The 21226-nt window shown below is 49.4% G+C and overlaps 1 protein-coding gene across 10 annotated transcripts in view; it reads left to right on the top strand.

Moving 5' to 3' along the window:
• The window catches only part of herc1 (HECT and RLD domain containing E3 ubiquitin protein ligase family member 1), a 48229-nt gene that overhangs the window by 10055 nt on the left and 16948 nt on the right, over positions 1 to 21226 (top strand). For 5 of the 10 annotated variants that reach the window (XM_028015904.1, XM_028015906.1, XM_028015907.1 and 2 more), the window contains exons 11-41: positions 79 to 213; positions 286 to 451; positions 1557 to 1682; positions 1784 to 1999; positions 2588 to 2740; positions 2811 to 2943; positions 3045 to 3236; positions 4249 to 4473; positions 4543 to 4716; positions 4784 to 4898; positions 4963 to 5086; positions 5663 to 5834; positions 7634 to 7985; positions 10991 to 11111; positions 11265 to 11316; positions 11438 to 11709; positions 12533 to 12748; positions 12825 to 12945; positions 13842 to 14079; positions 14147 to 14319; positions 15786 to 15941; positions 16018 to 16124; positions 16362 to 16472; positions 16544 to 16714; positions 16787 to 17026; positions 17301 to 17384; positions 17454 to 18010; positions 18434 to 19007; positions 19933 to 20227; positions 20478 to 20688; positions 21033 to 21199. In XM_028015904.1, coding sequence (XP_027871705.1) covers positions 79 to 213; positions 286 to 451; positions 1557 to 1682; positions 1784 to 1999; positions 2588 to 2740; positions 2811 to 2943; positions 3045 to 3236; positions 4249 to 4473; positions 4543 to 4716; positions 4784 to 4898; positions 4963 to 5086; positions 5663 to 5834; positions 7634 to 7985; positions 10991 to 11111; positions 11265 to 11316; positions 11438 to 11709; positions 12533 to 12748; positions 12825 to 12945; positions 13842 to 14079; positions 14147 to 14319; positions 15786 to 15941; positions 16018 to 16124; positions 16362 to 16472; positions 16544 to 16714; positions 16787 to 17026; positions 17301 to 17384; positions 17454 to 18010; positions 18434 to 19007; positions 19933 to 20227; positions 20478 to 20688; positions 21033 to 21199 — 6149 coding nt within the window. The remainder of the gene's footprint in view (positions 1 to 78; positions 214 to 285; positions 452 to 1556; positions 1683 to 1783; positions 2000 to 2587; positions 2741 to 2810; positions 2944 to 3044; positions 3237 to 4248; positions 4474 to 4542; positions 4717 to 4783; positions 4899 to 4962; positions 5087 to 5662; positions 5835 to 7633; positions 7986 to 10990; positions 11112 to 11264; positions 11317 to 11437; positions 11710 to 12532; positions 12749 to 12824; positions 12946 to 13841; positions 14080 to 14146; positions 14320 to 15785; positions 15942 to 16017; positions 16125 to 16361; positions 16473 to 16543; positions 16715 to 16786; positions 17027 to 17300; positions 17385 to 17453; positions 18011 to 18433; positions 19008 to 19932; positions 20228 to 20477; positions 20689 to 21032; positions 21200 to 21226) is intronic. The other 5 variants (XM_028015913.1, XM_028015905.1, XM_028015910.1 and 2 more) reach the window with 4 other exon arrangements.

The raw sequence follows: 21226 nt of genomic DNA, 5'->3' as shown, positions 1-21226 counted from the left end.
TGACCGTTAGCGAGGCTAGGCTAATGCTAACAGACGACGCCTCAGCTGATCTGCTGTTTCCTCTCCATGTCTCTGCAGGCAGGTGGTGGCCTGGCACCGGCCGTACTGCGTCGACCTGGAGGAAAGCACCTTCTCCCACCTGCGCTCCTTCCTGGAGCGTTACTGCGACGGCATCAACAGCGATGTTCCTCCGCTGCCCTTCCCCTCGTCCAGGTGAGCCGCTCAGACCGCTGGGGTCCAGACGCTGCGGGCAGAAGCAGAGTGAACGTTTTTCTGTCTTTACAGGGAACACCATAACTTCCTCAAGCTGTGCCTTCGCCTCTTATCCAATCACCTGGCTCTGGCCCTGGCTGGGGGCGTGGCCACCAGTATTCTGGGTCGGCAGGCCAGGCCGCTCAGGAACCTGCTGTTCAGGTTGATGGACGCCTCGGTGCCGGACGAGATCCAGGAGGTCAGTGATGACCATGGAGACGGTTAACGTAAAAGCAGCTTAACCTCATAGTGACACTCAGCAGGCCGCTACTGCAGACCAGCCTCAGCACGATTCTCACAACTAGAGCCAGAAAACATGGAGATATTCCTTAATCTGCCAGTTAGATTAAACTATCTTTAATCTGAGCTGGTTTACCTTAACCTGCTCTGTGTTTACGTTAACCTGCTCTGTGTTTACGTTAATCTGCTCTGTGTTTACGTTAATCTGCTCTGTGTTTACGTTAATCTGCTCTGTGTTTACCTTAATCTGCTCTGTGTTTACGTTAACCTGCTCTGTGTTTACGTTAACCTGCTCTGTGTTTACGTTAACCTGCTCTGTGTTTACGTTAATCTGCTCTGTGTTTACGTTAATCTGCTCTGTGTTTACGTTAACCTGCTCTGTGTTTACGTTAATCTGCTCTGTGTTTACGTTAACCTGCTCTGTGTTTACGTTAATCTGCTCTGTGTTTACGTTAATCTGCTCTGTGTTTACGTTAACCTGCTCTGTGTTTACGTTAATCTGCTCTGTGTTTACGTTAATCTGCTCTGTGTTTACGTTAATCTGCTCTGTGTTTACGTTAATCTGCTCTGTGTTTACGTTAATCTGCTCTGTGTTTACGTTAACCTGCTCTGTGTTTACGTTAATCTGCTCTGTGTTTACGTTAATCTGCTCTGTGTTTACGTTAATCTGCTCTGTGTTTACGTTAACCTGCTCTGTGTTTACGTTAATCTGCTCTGTGTTTACGTTAATCTGCTCTGTGTTTACGTTAATCTGCTCTGTGTTTACGTTAATCTGCTCTGTGTTTACGTTAATCTGCTCTGTGTTTACGTTAATCTGCTCTGTGTTTATGTTAATCTGCTCTGTGTTTACGTTAACCTGCTCTGTGTTTACGTTAACCTGCTCTGTGTTTACGTTAACCTGCTCTGTGTTTACGTTAATCTGCTCTGTGTTTATGTTAATCTGCTCTGTGTTTACGTTAATCTGCTCTGTGTTTACGTTAATCTGCTCTGTGTTTACGTTAATCTGCTCTGTGTTTACGTTAATCTGCTCTGTGTTTACGTTAACCTGCTCTGTTTCCCACCAGGCGGTGATCGAGACCCTGTCGGTGGGCGCCACCATGCTGCTGCCTCCTCTGAGGGAGAGGATGGAGCTGCTCCACTCCCTGCTGCCTCAGGGACCTGACAGATGGGAGAGTCTCTCCAAAGGACAGGTACGCCCCACCCCCACCTGCTGTTGTGATACAGCTTCCTCCCATGTTGCATTGGTTATTAATCTGAACAGCAAGTGAAATAAAGCGGTTTTGTTCCTCAGAGGATGCAGCTGGACATCATCCTGACCAGCCTGCAGGATCACACCCACGTGGCCTCGCTGCTGGGCTACAGCGCTCCGGCCGACGGCCCCGACGCTCCAGCCCCCGGCCCCGCCTTCGCTCCGGACCCCAGCTATGGCGGTGGCAGCTCCCACCCTGACACTCACTTAGCTGAGATCCTGATGAAGACGCTGCTCAGGAACCTGGGCTTTTACACGGTGAGCCCATCCTCGTTATCGATCCTGTAGAGAGCCACAAACCGCCATTTCCTCCCGCTGCCGTGTTTCCTGGCTATCAGGAGAGCATTTCATTGATTGAACTGAGAGATTATTCAGCTCTGCACTGTGAATCCTTTTCTGCATGTCAGTTTTTCATTGTATATTTGAATCGGAATCGTTTTCGTCTTCATCTGATGTCGCCTTCTAGAGAAAATGTAAATATTTTTTGTTTTCTAGCAGAAAATTCATCAGATCTCAGCTTCCTGCTCACATCTGTCCTTACTGACGTTTCTAAAACTAAACTGCATCTTTACAAACAGGTTGTTTCCTTTTAATGAGCAGCAAAATGACTTTTAGAAGCTTCATGTGGTGATAAATTCAAAAAACACTTTTTGAGTCCTAGAATTCTGACCCGGTATGTTTTTCTGTTCCAACGTGGAGTCGCTCTGTCCCTGCAGAACGTTGCATTTAGCTCTGAGTTCCTCACCGCAACACGCAGCAGGGTCCAGGCAGACCGCCCCGCTGGCTGTGCAGTGAGAAAAGCAGAACCCGTCGGGTCACAGCGGTTCTGTTCTCCGTTCTCTGCAGGACCAAGCGCTGGGCGAACTGGAGAAGAACAGCGACAAGCTGCAGCAGCGCGCCTCGTCGTCGGACAGCAGCCAGCCGGCTCACCTGCACCAGCTGCTGTGCTCCCTGCAGAAGCAGTTGCTGGCCTACTGCCACATCAACGCCGTCACCGAGGTAACGCCGCCTCCGGTCGAGCCGGGCCCGATGAACCGGACCCGTCTGACCCGCTGCGTGTCTCCTGCAGAACTCTAGCAGCGTGGCGCTGCTCCACAAGCACCTGCAGCTGCTGCTGCCACACGCCACCGACATTTTCTCCCGCTCCGCCGCTCTGATCCAGGACAGCTCCGGGAACGGCAGCATCCGGGAGAAGCTGCAGGGTGAGCGCCGCCGCCTCGACCTCGACCCCGCCCCCTTAACCCCGCCCCTTTGGCCCCGCCCCTTCGGCCCACATGTCACTGACCTCCCCTCTGCTCTCCAGATGTGATCTACGTGTCAGCGGCAGGCAGCATGCTGTGTCAGATCGTCAACTCGCTGCTGCTGCTGCCGGTGGCGGTGGTGAGGCCGCTGCTGAGCCACCTGCTGGACCTGCTGCCCCCTCTGGACCGCCTCAACAGGCTGCTGCCGGCCGCCGCGCCGCTGGAGGACCAGGAGCTGCAGTGGCCGCTGCACGGTCAGCTGACGTGAAACGCTCAGACTGCGGGGGCCGGGCCCCGGACAAAACACACTTTAAGAAATATGGCCTTCCAGTAAATCAAGAAAAACCAAACAAACAAGAGAATTCTGGCATAAAAGTAGGGATGCACCGATTGCAGATTTCTGGCTGGTCGCCAATTACCGATCTTTAAATAATCTAACCTGCTGATTCCGACTTTGGACAATTTTGTTTTGTCTGAAATGTTGCTAAATATAGCAAGAAAGTCGCTGAGTTGGTAATCATGCAGACATGACCTGGTGGGCGGGGCTAGCAGGCAAATCTTTTCAGACCTTTGCTGATGTAGATCGGATCGGCTTCACGTTAAACTATCAGCTGATCACTGATCTCCCACAATTAAGGAAATTGTTGTTGATAAATCGGTGCATCCCTAAGTAAAATATCACCTGAAGCTGGACGCTCCCAGCTGACCATCTGCTTTAGTGTCAGAATTATGACGTAAAAAATTCATATTGCAGTCTGAATTACAGCCCCTATCGCCACTGAAGAAAGAAAAATATTCCACCAAAGATTTCTGAATTTTAAAATTTATCTCAGAAATTTTCTAGAAAAAACATGGAAAGTTTCTCAGCTTGAAAAGTAAAAAAAAAAAGTTGCCTTTTGAAACGGATAAATTCCAAAATTCAAAAACTTTCCAAGTTTTACTCTAGAAAATATGTAAAATAAAATTTTTGAGGGGAAATTTACCCAAACACAGGGTCAGAGAATTCTTTCTGCTCTGAATTCTCAGATTAACGTCTGAATTTAAAAAAAAAACTAAATAAAAAAAAATCTGAGTATCAAGTCCAAATTCTGAGAAATAAAATTCAGAGATGAAACCTGCCAGCTGTTAGTCGATGTGGACAGACCACCTGCTGTGAAGCACGGTGGGAGCAGCATCATGCTGCGGGGCTGCCAGTGGATTCTTTGTTGTGACCCATCGGGTCAGAACCAGAGCCACCTGGTAACCGGATCCTTCCCACCCCTGCAGGCGCTTCGGACCTGGCCGAGCCGGTCTCAGGCCTGGCGCTGCCGGCGGCGGCGCTGTGCTGGGTGTGGCTGGTGGACCTGGAGCGTACCACGGCGCTGCTGGTGGGCCGCTGCCTGGGCGGGATGCTGCAGGGCGCCGCCGCCTCGCCGGAGGAGAACCACGCCGCCTACTGGCTGAAAACGCCGCTGTTCAGCAACGGCCTAGAGACGGACATCCCGCAGCTCGGTACTGGCCGGCCGGCCCGCCAGACACTCTATGTGGTTCTGTGTGGTTCTGACTGCGCTCTCCCTGCAGATTGGGTCATCAGCTCGCTGCTGGAGGCGGCGCTGTCAGGGAACGAGGAGCAGAAGCCTCTTGACCGGCCGCTGCGCCCCGACCTCAGCGTCCTGCTGGACCTGGCGCTGGGCTCCTCCAAAGAACCCGCCAACAGCCTCTGGATCAACATGCAGGACTACGCCATCAGCAAAGGTCTGACCCACAACCAGAACCAAAGCAGAACCAGAACTGGGCCTGACTGCTGTGTCTCCCGTTGCAGACTGGGACAACGCGTCTCTGAACAACGAGTCCCTGCTGGACACCGTGTCCAGGTTCTGCCTGGCCGCGCTGCTGAAGCACAGCGGCCTGCTGGGCCCCGCCTGCGGCGAGGGCAGGTGAGCCGACCCCTGACCTTTCACCCCGCTCTCCTGTCCTCCGCCGCTCACTCTGCCTTCCCAGCAGGTACCAGCCATCCAAGTCTCTGGCCGAAGTTTACCGCAGCGTCTACAAGGTCCGGAACCGCCTGCTGGCCTGCAAGAACCTGGACTTCATCCAGACCCGGTCTTCATCCCGAGAGAGGCGGGTCAGTCCCAGTTCTCTCCCAGTTTATTCCCAGTTCTCTCCCAGTTTACTCCCAGTTTACTCCCAGTTCACTCCCAGTTCACTCCCAGTTTACTCCCAGTTCTCTGAGAAATAGAAAGTTTCATTTATTAAGAGCTGCTACTTTGTTGTTGTTTTATTTTAACTTGTCGTATTTTTATAAATTCTCGTATTATTTCCACTTATGAATTAATTCCTAAAAGTTTGACTTCATTCTGGTTTTAGTACAACTTTATTTTCATTATATTAACACTTTGTTCTCATAATATTTTGACTTTTTCTCCTCTTTGTATTGATTTTGTTCTCTGATTTGTTTTGATATCAGTTGTTAGTTTTGCTGATCTCTAAATATTTAAATTTCAGATCATTTCATAATTCTGATTATAACTGCAAGTTGTTGAAGCTTTGAATTAAAATCTGATCAGAAACAGACTTCCATGCCGGCCGAGTTCCTCCTTTAGGGGGCGCTGCTCTCAGAAAGGCGGGGGAAGAGGAGCTGTCTGACAGGAAGTCGATGATGTATTCCTAAATAAAAGCAGAGTCTAACGTTGTGGTGCAGATCTCGGACAACCAGGACTCGCTGGACATGGACCCCCAGGAGAACTCGTTCACCCGCACCATCGACGAGGAGGCGGAGCTAGAGGAGCGGGCCGACCGCGAGCGGGAAGACGGGCACCAGGATCAGGACGAGGAGGAAGAGGACCGGGAGCACGAAGTCATGACAGCAGGAAGTAAGTACAGCCCTCCAGCCCAGCCGCTTCCTGTCCAGAAACGTTCTGATCCAGATCTGGACCTGATCTGGTCCAACATGCTGGTTCTTCACTTCTTCTTGTTCTGGTCCCAGGAAGTGAAATCTGTCTGCTGGGATGAAGATGATCAGATTTTAGGTCTGGATCAAAACTTTTCAGTGTTTCCAAGTTAGAGATGTTCCGATCAGGTTCTTTGTTTCCGATACCGATAACCCATGACGCCGATTTCTGCTGATCACCGATCTCTGCCGATCATTGATCTCTGGTTATCGCCAGGAATGGCTGTTAATTTTTCGCTTTAGGTATAAATGATACCATGTTATCTTTGCAAAATGGAAAAATTATCTGGTATAAATTCACCTAATTTTGACATAATAGACGTATTTTAGTACATATCAAAAAAAATTTTAAGTTACCTGCTGCAGCTCTGAGCAGCTGTTCGGTGAGAGAGTTCCCTGTCTGGTGGAGGTTGAGCGGCGCTCCGTCGGTGAAATATTACCACCAGACGGTTCAACGGCGACAAGAGACAGTGATCGATCACCGATCAGAAACTTTTTCACAGAAATCGGCTGATTATGATCAGTGGCCGATCGATCGGCACACCGCTAGTCTGTATCGTTCCGACATGGAAACATTTCACTTTATTTTGGTAAATTAACAATATTACAGAAGAAAACAAAATAACAATAAAATCTGTAGAAAGGAATTCTAGATTGGGTATCGGTGACATTGTGTTTGATCCACATTACATTTATTATTGATAAATTAACTTTCTGAATCATGTGGCAGAAGGTTTGTTGCAGTTTTTCACCCAATTTATTTTCTATTGCCGGTTTGGCTCATAACTACACCGATGGAACAGATTAAAGTTGTTTTCACATGTTTTAATGAAGTTATAAATGTATTTTGTTGGGTCTAAATACCTATTAAACAAAACACAGGAAAGACAAGAGAGTTAAATTCTTTTTGTACTCGCGAGGAGAGCAGACAGAGAGATGCTTTCAGTTACAAATCTCCAACCGCTCTGAAAACACATCTCCCGCTCCCTCTATTTTATTGCTTTTTTAGGGGACCCTCTTACACTGAGCGCTTTAACTCTCAAAGGGAGGGGAAAACAATTTATCACATTGTTGCAGCGCTAATGACATTTACTATTAGACACATGTTATCTACACTCTAAATCTTTCTGCTCCAGTCGAGTACCAGACACGGCGTCGAGTACCACAGGAGAGCAGACAGAGTTGTCTCCGCTATCTCCATGAAGGCTTCACTGCTCTCTTTCTCAAAGAGGTCACAGGAAGGAATCATAATTATTCAACACACAGAGACATTACTTAGAATAGAGGAAAAAGAGAAAAAGCATATAATTAAACATTATCTAAATGTTACTACAAAGCTACATGATACAACGAATATTTGATAATTACTAAAAATACAATTTATCCAACATATTTATAACTAGAGCTGTACTGGTGCAGAATTGGCAAATACATTTATTATTCTATACATTTATGTCTGTGTTAAATAAAATAAAAAGTTTTAAGTCACTTCAGCTGTTTTTGTATCGGATCGGTATCGGCTGATGCTAAACCTCAGATATCGGTATCAGAAGTGAAAGCAGTGGATCGGTGCGTCTCGACACTAAATGTTTAAACCGTTTGTAGTGGTGGCTCTGAGACGCTCTGCAGCTTTTTGTCTTAACTGCTGAAGTCTCCAGGCTGCTCACACTCTAACCCTGCATCCGTCTGTGTCTGTGTGCTTGTGCTCGATGCACAACGCAGAAATCTTTCAATGTTTCCTCTCAGCGCGGGAGGTGGCTCGGAGCCGGGATCGGGAGCGGGCCAGCAGCGGGACAGGCCCGGGCTCCGGGCCGGCGTCCCGCAGCGCAGCGGCAGCGTCGGGATCTGGGGAGGAGGAGGAGGCGGCGCAGTCGCAGGAGGAGCGGCGGGGCAGCGCGGGGCTCCCGGAGGGCCAGGACCTGTACACGGCCGCCTGCAACTCGGTCATCCACCGCTGCGCCCTGCTGCTGCTGGGGGTCAGCCCGGTTCTGGGAGAGCTGGGCAAGCAGAACCAGGAGGACGGTCCGACCCAGTCGGCCGCCGGAACACAGGATTGTCTGAGCTTCATGACCAGGTACGGCGGGGTGGGAGCCAGGTGATGATGGAGATGATGCATGCGGTAAATTAACTTCCTGGATGCAAATTGAAGTGAAACGTTGTTGGTTTCAAGCACAGAACCCTACAGAACTCCAGAACTACAAGTGCAGCAGAAAAACTAAAATTCCCAGAATGTAACTTGCTAAGGCGGGGTTCCCAGAGAGGGAGGCGGGGCCGACAGGGGGTCGCAAGACACCTTGCAGGAGGTCGAGAAATGATTTTCAGAATCATGGTGGGAAGGTGTATGGAGGGCCAAAAGGGACAAAATTACATAAATAATATATACATATCATGATGTAAATTATTTAATGATTTAATTCATTTCATGATATATTTTTTATTTAATGGTGTGCATTAAATAAAAAATAGATATATCATGAAATAAATAAATGCACCTTCAAATGTAATTAAATAATGTACAGTTTTATACATTTTAATCAATTTTGTAAAATAATTTACCGTATTTTCCGCACTATAAGGCGCACCGCATTATAAGGCGCACCTTCAATGAATGGCCTATTTTAAAACTTTTTTCATATATATGGCGCACCGCATTATAAGGCGGATAGAATCAACCCATTCTCACTCCCAAGTCGTCATATATTGACGCATGGGATGGTCTGTCCTCGTCACATATTGACACGCGGGGTACCCCTTTCGTGTCAATATGTGACGTGAGGGCTTTTACCCTATGCCTTACCGTAAGGGTTTTGAAGGTTCGGCAGCGGTTGCGAGAACCCTTCGCGTTAATAATCCACGTAAAACACGTAACCTTCCCAAATCGTCGGGGCGTGCTGTGGTGGCGCAGGGGGTTAGCACGCCCTACGTTTGGAGGCCTTAGTCCTCGACGCGACCTTTACCGCACGTCTTCCCCCCTCTCCTCACCCTCCTTCCTGTCTGCCTACTGTAGAAAAAATACGAGCCACTAGCGCCGCAAAAACTCTTCGGAGAAAAAAATGGAAAAAAAAAAAACCTTCCCAAATCGTCAACATGTGAAGCTGAAGGACCCTGCCCAAGTCGTTGCTTAATATGCGACTCATGGTCAGAAATCGTCCCAACTACGAGTCTGGAGTGAGAATGTGTTGATAGAATAGACGCTACAGTAGAGGCTGGGGTTACGTTATGCATCCATTAGATGGAGCTGCGCTAAAGGGAATGTCAGCAAAACAGTCCGATAAGTCAGTCAAACTTTATTAATAAATTACAAACCTTTATTAATAAATTACAAACCAGACAACTCCGTTAACTCCCAAAATGAAAAAACAGCTGTTTTATTATTTTCCCCGAGTCAGTGACGTAGCTGTAAACTGTAAACAGCAGTTCAGCTGTAAACACACAAAATAAACATGCAAAGCTCACTTTATTAATTCATTACTCATCCACGAATCCCTCGAATTCTTCTTCTTCAGTGTCCGAATTAAACAGTTGCGCTAATGCGGCATCCAACATGCCCGGCTCCGCTTCGTCAAAGTCCTCATTAATCGAGTCAGTGTCGCTGCTGTTGTCTAGCGGTTCAGTGACAATTCCTGCCTTCCTGAAAGCTCAGACCACAGTTGAGAATGATATATCAGCCCAGGTATTTACGATCCACTGGCAGATAGTGGCGTATGTCGTCCGGCGCTGTCTCCCTGTCTTGGTGAACGTGTGTTCGCCTTCTGTCATCCACTGTTCCCACGCAGTTCGCAGTCTAGCTTTGAATGCCCTGTTGACACCGATATCTAGCGGCTGGAGTTCTTTTGTCAATCCACCCGGAATGACGGCGAGTACTGAATTAGTGCGCTTCACTTGTTTTTTGACACCATCGGTGATATGGGAGCGCATGGAGTCGTAGATCAATAGGGACGGAGCTGTGTGAAAAAAGCCACTCGGTCTCTTCACGTAAATTTCTCTCAACCACTCACTCATCTTTTCTTCCTCCATCCATCCCTTCGAGTTAGCTTTGATGACGACGCCAGCTGGAAAGTTTTCTTTTGGCAAGGTCTTCCTCTTGAAAATAACAATGGGTGGAAGTTTCTGGCCATTAGCCTGGCAAGCAAGAACTACAGTGAAGGATGACTTCTCATTCCCTGTGGTGCGAACATTTACCGTACGTGTTCCCGTTTTATCCACAGTGTGGTTCACAGGAATATCAAAGGTGAGTGGAACCTCGTCCATGTTGATGATGTGCTCTGGCCAGATCTTTTTTTCAGTAATATTGTTGTTGCAATATGCGCGGAAAGTGGCCAACTTTTCTTGGTAGTCTTCTGGCAGTTGCTGTGAAACAGTAGTTTGTGTGCGGATGGAGAGATTACGTCTTTTCATAAACCTAAAGCACCAAGAAGGACCGCCTCTAAATTCGTTAATGTTAAGTTCGCATGCTAGCGCTGTTGCCTTGATTTGAATAGTGATTGTACTGACACTTCTACTTGCTGCTCTCTGTTCAACAACCCACTGTTCGAGTTTGTCCTCCAACTGTAGCCATCTCGCTTTGTTCCCTCGGAAACTGTTTAGTCTTCTTTACTTGGCGCAGGTCATCTTGTTGCTTCCTCCACTTCCGCACCATTGATTCATTAATATTAAATTCTCTCGCTGCTGCTCTATTCCCATGTTCTTTTGCGTGACTGATCACCTTGAGTTTGAACTCTGCCTCGTAAACGTGTCTTTTCTTAGGAGCCATTTTGGGGTCTTTACACAAATACATATGGAAATGGCACGCTTCGCTCAGTCATATATCCCAGAATGCACCGCGCGCTTCTTCTTCTACGGGGGAAAATGAAGTCGGCGGCTGCTTACCGTAGTTCCGTAGTTCCGCGACCTGTTGTGGCTCAATATTGGTCCATATATAAGGCGCACCGGATTTTAAGGCGCACTGTCAGCTTTTGAGAAAATTGAAGGTTTTTAGGTGCGCCTTATAGTGCAGAAAATACGGTAATCTAAAATATGTGTAATTATATGACTACACATTTATTTTTAATAAATAGAGGGAAATAATTCTGCTTCCAGGAGTGAGAGTCTGAGTGCAGAGAGCCGCTCGGTGCAGAGCAGCCCCAGCTACCGGCTCATCAAGTCCCGCAGCGAGTCGGACCTGTCCCAGCCCGAGTCCGACGAGGAGAGCTACGGCCTGGTAAAGAAGCTCCACCCCCACATTCCCCTGGGCCCTAGTGTCCCCTGTGTCCTGGTGTCCCCTGGGCCCTGGTGTCCCCTGGGCCCTGGTGTCCCCTGGGTCCTAGTGTACCCTGGGTCCTGAGCTGAAGGCTGTGTGTGTTTTCTGCTGCAGAGCGGACGCAGGAACGTGGATCTGGACTTGGCCTGCTCCCAGAAGAAGAGAGGTACTGATGTGGAGACAGAGAGGAGGAGAAGCTGCTGGTTGTTGTCATGGTTCATCTGTCCCCCCGTCCCATCAGTGGAGTGATGCTCTGGTTCTTCATCGTCTCCTCCTCTTCCTTCCAGGAATGCTCCACAGCTCCCCCGACTCGCTGGCGGAGTCCTGGTTCCGGTCCAAGCTCAGCCGGCAGCGCAGCTACGGCTCGGCCCACTCCTACGGGGAGTCGGACCTGGACCTGAGCCGCTCGCTGGGCGTCCACGCCCTCATCGACAACATGGTGAGCTTCATCAGCGGCGACGTGGGCCTGGCGCCCGCCTTCAAGGAGCCCGAGGAGGGCATGTCCACCAACCCGCAGGCCGCCATCTTGGCCATGGAGCAGCAGCAGAGCAGGGCGGAGGTGAGGCGGCGAAGACGCACGTTCATCCTCAACGCAACTTTATTTATAAAACAACGAACGAACAGCACGATAAAAACAAAACGGTAAAACCAACAGAAAGGACGACAGTAACCCAGGAGAGCCGTGGACATTTAAGTCCTTTTAATTAAAAAATTTTTTTTAATAAATTGTATTGAAGTAAAAATTCTAAATAGAAAAATATGTAAAAAATATACTATTTGTTTTCTACTTAAAAATGTTTTTAATTAAATAAAACAAATTCAAAAATATTTACTAAATAAATTTTTTTTGTATAAAATATGTTTTGTATCATATCTTTATTCTACTTTTTGAAATTTTCTGAATGAAAAGAAATTAAAAACAGAATAAAAATGCATCTACAAGTATAAAGGCTTTGTAAAATAACAACTTATGCATTTATTGACTATTTTAAAAACAAGAGGCCAAAATAAAAATATTACTTCACACTTTATTTTGATTCCATTTTAAAATTTTAAGTTTTTATTCTTGTAATATTTTGGTTTCATTTTTGTTGTAATTTTATTTACTTTTTAATTTGTTTCCATTTCAAAATATGTTTTTATTTTGTTATTATTAATTTAATTATAAATGCTTCTAATATTAAGACGATACAGATCCTTTCTTTGTCTGAAACACATTAAAGCAGAAAACAATAAGTTACTCGTTTATATTTAAGGTTTTACTGTTTGGTTCTTTGACGTCCGGTGATGATCAGAAAGCATCCAGGCTGCTTGTTCCTCTGTCCCGGTTTTAAACGGTTTAAAGTTCCGGTTTCTGCTTCATCATGTCACTGTGGTTGCAGCTGCGGTTGGAGGCGCTACACCAGATCGTGGTGCTGATCTCCGGCATGGAAGAGAAGGACAGTCAGCAGGGCGGCGCCGAGCGGACGGGCGGCGCCTTCCAGTCCTCCTCTCTGCTCACCTCGGTCCGGCTGCAGTTCCTGGCTGGATGCTTCGGCCTCGGCACCGTGGGCAGCGGCGGCCTGAAGAGGGAAAACGTGCAGCTGCACCACTACCAGGTGAGGACGAGGAGGAGGAGGAAGAGCTCTGGTCCGGTTCTGTGGTCTGGTTCTGACTGGCACGTTTGTGCTGCAGGATGGGATCAAAGCGGCCAAGCGGAGCCTGCAGGTGGAGATCCAGACGGCCGTCCATAAGATCTACCAGCAGCTATCGGTGACTCTGGAGCGCGCCCTGCAGGCCAACAAGCACCACATCGGTACCGACGCCCTCCTGCTTTTCCACACACAGCTGGTGTCTGAACCGGATTTATCCACACATACCCAGATACCTGACAGTTTCATCAACACATAACCTCCGTTTAATATCACTAAAACAATCCTGATAATAAAACCTCCGATTAACGTGACGTTTTGCAAATTCTCCGGTTTAGCATTTGCACCAAAAACCAGAGGTTTAGAGGCAAACGCATTCCAGCCTGCAACAGATAATGCAGCGATGACATCACATTGCTGCTGTTTGCCATGCAGAGGAGGAAAGATGGCTGCTGTCAGAGATGGTTCAGACTTTTACTTGATTTTGTATAAATACAACATGTTGAGCTGCTAAGGAGAAAAATCACTTGGAGCTCAAAGGCAGTTAAAGCGCTTTACATGATAAAAACACAAAAATAAAATGTCCTGAAAACATCATACAGTCGACAGTTTGAGAAACAAACATTTAATTTTTCAAAATAATCAATACAGATCAAATATGTTGATCAATGCTCCATTTATTATGGTTTAAAACCAACAGGTGACTTTTAGGTTGATTTAAATGAACTCAGTGTTTCATTAAACATCCACACACTGACATGATTCCCAGTCGACATCGTTTCATGTTTTATTAACTTTATTTTCTAACGGTATTTAAAAGTAGTTCTACCTAAACCTCCTGGCACCATGTTTGGCTCCTAACAGGAAGTGGTGGTGGTTTTGAAGGCTTGCGATTAGCTGACAGATCTTGGCGCTACACTGCCCCCTATGGGCTCGGCGTGTTTAAACACAGTGTTGTATGAACACTTTCCTTAAAGGTGTGGATGAGATTAATATATTTTGAAAATCCCCAGCTTCATGTGGACCAGGCCTCATGAAACTGCTTCCTCCTCCGTTACAGAAGCCCAGCAGCGCCTCCTGCTGGTGACGGTGTTTGCGCTCAGCGTGCGCTACCAGCCTGTGGACGTGTCCCTTGCCATCTCCAGCGGCCTCCTCAATGTGCTGTCGCAGCTCTGCGGCACCGAGACGATGCTGGGCCAGCCGCTGCAGCTGCTGCAGAAGCCGGGTGTGTCTCAGCTTAGCAACGCCCTGAAGGTGGCCTCCACCCGCCTGCTGCAGATCCTGGCCATCAGCACCGGGTAATGCCGCCGCAGCGCCTCCGGGGCCCAGAGCGCCTCTAACCTAGCGGCCTGTCTGTCTCTGCAGGACGTACGCCGACAAGCTGAGTCCCAAGGTGGTGCAGGCGCTGCTGGACCTGCTGTGCAGCCAGCTGAAGAACCTGCTGGCCCAGGCAGGAGGCAGCCGGCTGGCGGCAGGGAAGGACCCAGACGACTCCAAGACGGATGACTCCCTCGACTCTGACAAGAAGGACTTCAGAGGTTAGCTTTAGCATCTAGCTCCAATCCTGACCCACATCCACGTCTCCGTCTGCCTCTGAATTCAGTTTTTTATGTAAACAACACAAAACAATAACAGACACAGAAATCCCTCCAGATCCATTTCTCTCACCTTTACACGTCTTGTTCTAGTAACACAACCAGTGTCAGTCTCAGGTTTGGTCAAATATAATTCAACCAACATTTGACCGTTACACAAAGGTCTGCTGAAATTTAACATTTTACATAACTGCATTTAACATTATTTTTGTCAGATAAAAGCAGTCATTAAGCATCTGTGCCAGTTATTTTTAAGGCTTAAATAACAAGAAAAAGTCTAATCTCACCTTTTGTCCTGGAGAAAAACAGCCTAAAACACTCTGCTACCAAATAACCGAATCTGTTCAACATCTCCCTTAAAGGAACAGGATTGTGTATTTTCTATGCACACATTTTATAACAGTCAGGTCACTTAATTACCTTCAATTGTTATAAAAATGACTTTTATATCAAATATGTCTTAAGAGAAATTTGACTTTGCAATTTGACCCCTTACAATTGGGTCTCTGTCTCTTTAAGAAGCTCCTGCTTTTTCTGAAACTCTTCCTTCAGGAAGAGTCATCTCAACATGGCTCCTCTATTAGCCCTTTAGCAATGTTCTTACCAGCTCTGAGAAGTAACTCAGCAGTTCCAACAGGTGTTTGCTAATTGCTGCTGGCTGCTCTGAAGGAGCTGAGTGGGGAGGAACTGTCCCGCGAAGGCGGAGCTAGGTCCACCCAGGCGTTTTCCACGACTGAATGGTTGCCATGGAGATTAAAGGATTATTAAACATGAAAGAATGAAAGCAATACTCCAGGTTTATTTTTGATGAGGGAAAACATTAAAACATGATGGAAAGCTCAGAAAAGTAAGTCTTGCATGATACTGGCCCTTTAATCATCATGCCACGATCACCAAATATAAAAAATTCAAAACCCTGCATTTTTTGATAAAGGAGACTCAAGTCGGCTGATTCTTCTGAACTTTTATTGGGAGATAAAAATGATTCGCTAAAGCTAATCATGCCAGTAGAAGATGCTGAAACCAGCAGCAGCTCAGAACCTGAAGTGTTTCCCAGGCCTGGTCCTCAAGGCCCACTGTCCTGCATGTTTTAGGTTTCCCTGCTTTAATGTCCTGATTCAACTGATTGCAGTTCAACAAACGCCTGTTAATCAGTCATCAATTGAAATCAGCTGGACTGAAGCAAGGAAATACCTAAAACATTCAGGGCAGTGAGTCTGGAGGACCAGGGTTGGGAAACACTGGTCTACAGGTTTAGGTAAAAACTGGAGTATGGGCTCAGGTTGGACGTCAACTGGAGAGTTTTGGTTCCCGTTGATGACCGTCCTGCAGTCGGATGAGAGCAGATCGTCTCCAGATTGTTGGTTTTCCTCCGGGTTGTGTAATGGCTCAACGTTTTCGTTGTTCAGCTTTAATCCGGAAGCAGCACACCGCAGAGCTCCACCTCGGGGACTTCCTGGTCTTCCTCCGCAGGGTGGTCTCCTCCAAGGCCATCCAGTCCAAGATGGCGTCCCCCAAATGGACCGAGGTTCTGCTGAACATCGCCGCTCAGAAGTGCTGCTCAGGTGCGCCCTCTGCAGGTAGCAGGTGAGTGTAGTCGACGGGTCAGATGGGGATGTTAACAGATGTAAAATGTTGCAGGCGTTCCTCTGGTGGGGAACATGAGAACCCGCCTGCTGGCCCTGCATGTGCTGGAGGCCGTCCTGCCGGCCTGCGAGGCCAACATGGAGGACGACCAGCTGACCCAGGTAGGGGGCGCACCTGAGCAGCACTACCTGAAGCTACGGTTTTACAGTTCTGCCTGTTTGCTTCTTTCTGTTTCTGTCGTTGCTCTTTTGTTTTTCTTTTCATTCTGTCTTTGTCTCTTTTTTGTCTTTGTGTCTTTTTTTCTGTTTTTCTTTTTTTGTTGTTTTTTCTTCTGTCTGACTGTTTTTCTGTCTGTCTGTCTCTTACTGTCTCTGTCCTGATGTCTCTCTGTCCTCCAGGTCGTGGACCGTCTCTTCTCTCTGCTGTCTGACTGCATGTGGGAAGCTCCGGTCGCTCAGGCCAAACACTCCATCCAGATCAAGGAGAAGGTCCAGGAGCTGAAGCTGCAGGTGAGGGCGTCGTCACGGCGACCCTGATCCCCCAGGTGGACGCGGGACACTGACATCTGTTTGGTCGGCAGGGCGAGGCGGAGGAGGAAGACGAGAACCTTCCCATCCAGGAAGTGTCCTTCGACCCGGAGAAGGCGCAGTGCTGCGTGGTGGAGAACGGCCAGGGCCTGACGCACGGCAGCGGGGGCAAAGGTTACGGCCTGGCGTCCACCGGCATCTCTTCCGGATGCTACCAGTGGAAGGTGATCCCGCCACAGAAATCACCTGGAAGTCACCTGGAAAGCCCCGCTAACCGCTGCTTTTCCCTGCTGCAGTTCTACATCGTGAAGGAGAACCGCGGCAACGAGGGGACGTGCGTGGGCGTGTCCCGCTGGCCCGTCCACGACTTTAACCATCGCACCACGTCGGACATGTGGCTGTACCGCGCCTACAGCGGGAACCTGTACCACAACGGAGAGCAGACGCTGACGCTCAGCAGCTTCACGCAGGGAGACTTCATCACCTGCGTCCTCGACATGGAGGCCAGAACCGTCTGCTTCAGCAAGAACGGAGAGGTCAGCACAGCTACACTCAGTTTCTTCCTTCCACCTGACTTTCCCAGTTAAACACAGAGCCGCTGTTGGATGTGACAGAAAGTTATTCAGTTCCGTTCTGAATGTTGATGTTTGCATCGTTCCAGTCTGATTCCCTCCTTCTGCTTTATCCTCTTTCCTGTCTTTTCTCTTTTTTCTCATTTCTTATTCTATTCCTTCTTTCTTTGATTCCTTCCTTCCTTCCCTCCCTCCCTTTCCTTTCCTTGATTCCTTTTCACCTTCCTCCCTCCTCCAGGAGCCGAAGTTGGCGTTTGAGGACGTCGATGCTGCCGAGTTGTTTCCTTGTGTCATGTTCTACAGCAGTAACCCGGGAGAGAAGGTAGCCGCCGCTCAGAGTCCAAACGTTCAGCAGGAAGTGGCTCCCTCACACTTCCTGTTTCCTCTGCAGGTGAAGATCTGCGACATGCAGATGAGAGGGACGCCACGCGACCTCCTACCCGGCGACCCCGTCTGCAGCCCCATCCCCACGGTGCTGGTGGAGGCCACGGCCCAGCTGGTCCGCATCCTGCACCGCACCGACCGCTGGACGCCTCACATCAACAGCGCCATCATCCAGCGGCTGCAGAAGATCAAGCCATGCTTCAGGGACGCCGCCACAGGGGGGCCGGCCAGCGGCCAGCGGCTGAAGAAGAGCCGCTCGGTGCAGAGCCGCGAGGAGCACGACGCCCAGAGGGAGAGCCCCGACGCCGTGCCTAGGGCGGAGGAGGACCGGGGGCGGCACGGCCGGCAGCACGGCCTGGCGGACCTGGCCGAGCCGCACCTGCGCAGCCTGTGCTGCGACGTTTGGCCGGTTCTGGCCGTAATCGGCGGGGCGGACGGCGGACTGCGCGTCGGCGGCCGCTGCATCCACAAGCAGACGGGACGCCACGCCACACTGCTGGGCGTGGCCAAGGAGGGCAGCAGCTCGGCCAAGGTCCAGTGGGACGAGGCCGAGATCACCATCAGGTACCGGAACCGCCGAACCCGACCGGTTATGACCCAATCACTCATTTAGCAACATTAATTCATTCTGATGAATGAGTCAAACATCTGGAGCCACGCACCGTTATTAATGTTGACCATTTTATCTCCTATCAATATTATTGTCATTATTTTTATCATCATCATCATTCTAATTTCGGGTTGTTTGGCATTTTCCTCGTCTTTCTCGTCTCTCCATGTTTTCTGTTTCTGGAACGTTTTTCCTCATAAATCCGTCATCCAGGAACCTGGTGGGTTCTGGAACCGGGTCGTTGGTTTCCTCCTCCCTGTCGCTCCGCCTCTCCATCACCCTTTTTCCCTCCATTTCCATCAGTTTTCCCCGTTTTCCTCCGTTTCACTCCGTTTCCCTCTCCTTGTCTCTCTTCGCTCCACTTCCTCCCATTAAAGCTTCCCAACTTTCTGGTCGCCTAGTGACACGCCGCTGTACAATCTGGAGCCGTGTGAGCCGCTGCCGTTCGACGTGGGCCGGTTCCGGGGCCTGACCTCGTCGCTGCTGCTGGACCTCACCTACCTGACCAGCATCCACGAGGAGACCGCCGCCAAGCTGGGCGGGCGCCGCCATGACAGGAAACACCGCAACGCCGCCTCTGTTGGCCACGAGCCCAGCTGCGCCGACGACAGGCCGGACGGCCAGAAGGACGCCGCCGCCGGCTCTGAGCTGAGGGTGTCCCACAGCCTGGAGGAGGTCAAGGCTCACCTGGCGCCCAACTCCAAGTCCGAGAGCGAGATCTCATCTGTCGCTGGCGGAAACGAAGCTCTGTTCGGCCCGGCGCCCAACGGCACTGCAGAGGCAGGCAGGAAGAAAGGCCACGAGCACGGCGGGCGCCACGAGGCTCCGCCCATCAGCACGCAGTCAGAGATTCACGCCGTACAGCTGTCCTACCTCTACCTGGGCGCCATGAAGACCCTGAGCGCCCTGCTGAGCTGCAGCAAGTACGCCGAGCTGCTGCTCATCCCAAAGGTACACACGCTAATGCTAATGCTAGCAGCATGCAGGCAGGGGGGGGGAGGGTGGAGCTGAATGGGGGCGGAGCCTGATGGACTGATTTCTGTTGTTAGAAATACAATCAGCTTCTGATTCCTTGCTGATAATTTTCAGGGTTTTTTATTGTTAATTTACATTTATTTACTAGAGATTCACCTATCCGGTATCAATATCTGTATCGGCTCTGATATTGAAAACAATTCAAGGTGAAGTCAGTGACAATGTGACTGATTGATAAGGCTGATCTATTCAGTCTGGTTCTGTGCTCAACATGCTTTATTTATCTTATATTATAGTTAATATTTCATTATTTCTGAACCATTTGCCAGAAGGTTTGTTGCAGTTTAATTGTACATGTTTAGAACCAGCCTGTTATTTTATTACTTATTTTAATTTGGCCTTCTCCTCCCATTTGACCTGACTGAACAAATTAAAGCTGTTTAGATATTTCTGACCAGTTTTAGAAGCGGTTGGTGTTTTTGAGTGAGCTGCACTGGTGCGGAGTTATGAAATACATTTTAATTCAGTTAATTTATGAAACGTTTTCAGTCCATCAGCTGTTTTTCTGTGTGGAATCGGCGTCAGCTGAAACCTCAGATATCACCAGAGGGAACGTGGATCGGAGCATCCTTGATATTTACATTCTTAAATACATTCCTTAAAGATTCTTTCAGCTTATCTTGATGTTTAAGCTGCTTCCTGATTCTATGTTGTTGATGTTTGGGTGGTGCGTTCACTGACTGTAGAAAATTTGGGATTTCTAGTGTTGCCTTGGCCAGGAACGACTGAATCCGTTTGTTTAGAGCGGCAGTTGTCGCCCCCTTCTGGTCAGGGTTAGAAGTGCAGAGTGTAGCGGCTGAGGGGGGTTAGCGCTAACCCAGCGACTCTCTCAAACATCCAGGTGGTCCCAGAGGCGGCGCCGAGCGGCCACAATGCTGACCTGAACGCCGGCGGCGGGGCGGCTCCGCCCTCGCCCAGCTTCCAGGAGGAGGTGGAGATGCGGACAGCGCTGCAGTTCCTCATGCGCCACATGGTGAAGCGCGCTGTGATGCGCTCCCCGATCAAACGCGCGCTGGGCCTGGCGGACCTGGAGAGAGCGCAGGCCATGATCTACAAGCTGGTAGTGAACGGGCTGCTGGATGAGCCCAGCGGCGGGAAGTCCAGGCCGGGTGAGAGCAGAACCTCATCAGAACCAGGCTGGTGTCCAGATTTCCATCCTTAATATCTGTTCATTCATACTAAGTATTCGTCAAAAGGTTGAAGCAGAAGAACGTTGGGGTCAATACTGGGTAAAACGGTCAGATGAACTGGAGCTTGACCTGCCTCGGTTCTGTTGTGTGCCGTTAGAAACTCACGATGATCCAGATTCTACACATTTTGTCTGACGGTTGATGTTTTTAGCTTCCTGCACAGATCCTGAGTCAGTTTGGGTGTTTCATGTCTCAGGGGTAAGGAGCGAGCCTGAAGGGGAAGGCGAGGGCGCCGAGGGCGAGCAGCTGGCTCAGACGCCCATCACCACCAGCCCCTCGGCCTCCAGCACCACCTCCTTCATGAGCTCCTCCCTGGAGGACACCACCACCGCCACTACGCCCGTCACCGACACCGAGACCGTGCCCGCCTCCGAGTCCCCGGGCGTCATGCCGCTCAGCCTGCTCAGGTGGGAACTCACCACGGTTCAGTTTCATCTTGGAGACACAAGAAGAAGTTACTGCTCCACACTCGGTGCCATCAGTCAGCGTCGGGTCCAGAGTGGGTCGACTGTGCCAAGATGGCATTAAAGGCTACGTCTAGGCTTCCACTTTAAGTGTTGAGATGAATGTTAAAAATGATCTGATCAGCATTTAACTTTAAATCAGGTACAAATCTGAGATCTGGTACAAAATTGAGCTACAAACAAAGAGTTTTTGTTAGGAAGTGTTTTCGTCACTCCTTCATCAGGGAGGAGAACCCTCATCTCTCAGGGTGTGATGACCTTTGACCTCCTGCTGTGTGTCCCAACAGGCAGATGTTCTCCAGCTACCCCACCACCACCCTAGTTCCGACCCGCCGGGCCCAGACGCCCCCGGTGTCGTCCCTGCCGACATCTCCGTCAGACGAGGTGGGCCGCAGGCAGAGCCTCACCTCGCCGGACTCCCAGCCCTGCAGGCTGCAGAACCGGGCCGGAACATGTGAGTGGACGCGAGGACAGGCGCCGC

Source organism: Xiphophorus couchianus, chromosome 4, assembly GCF_001444195.1.
Source record: "Xiphophorus couchianus chromosome 4, X_couchianus-1.0, whole genome shotgun sequence".
Taxonomy (NCBI): domain Eukaryota; kingdom Metazoa; phylum Chordata; class Actinopteri; order Cyprinodontiformes; family Poeciliidae; genus Xiphophorus; species Xiphophorus couchianus.
This window is presented reverse-complemented; position numbering and strand designations above follow the sequence as displayed.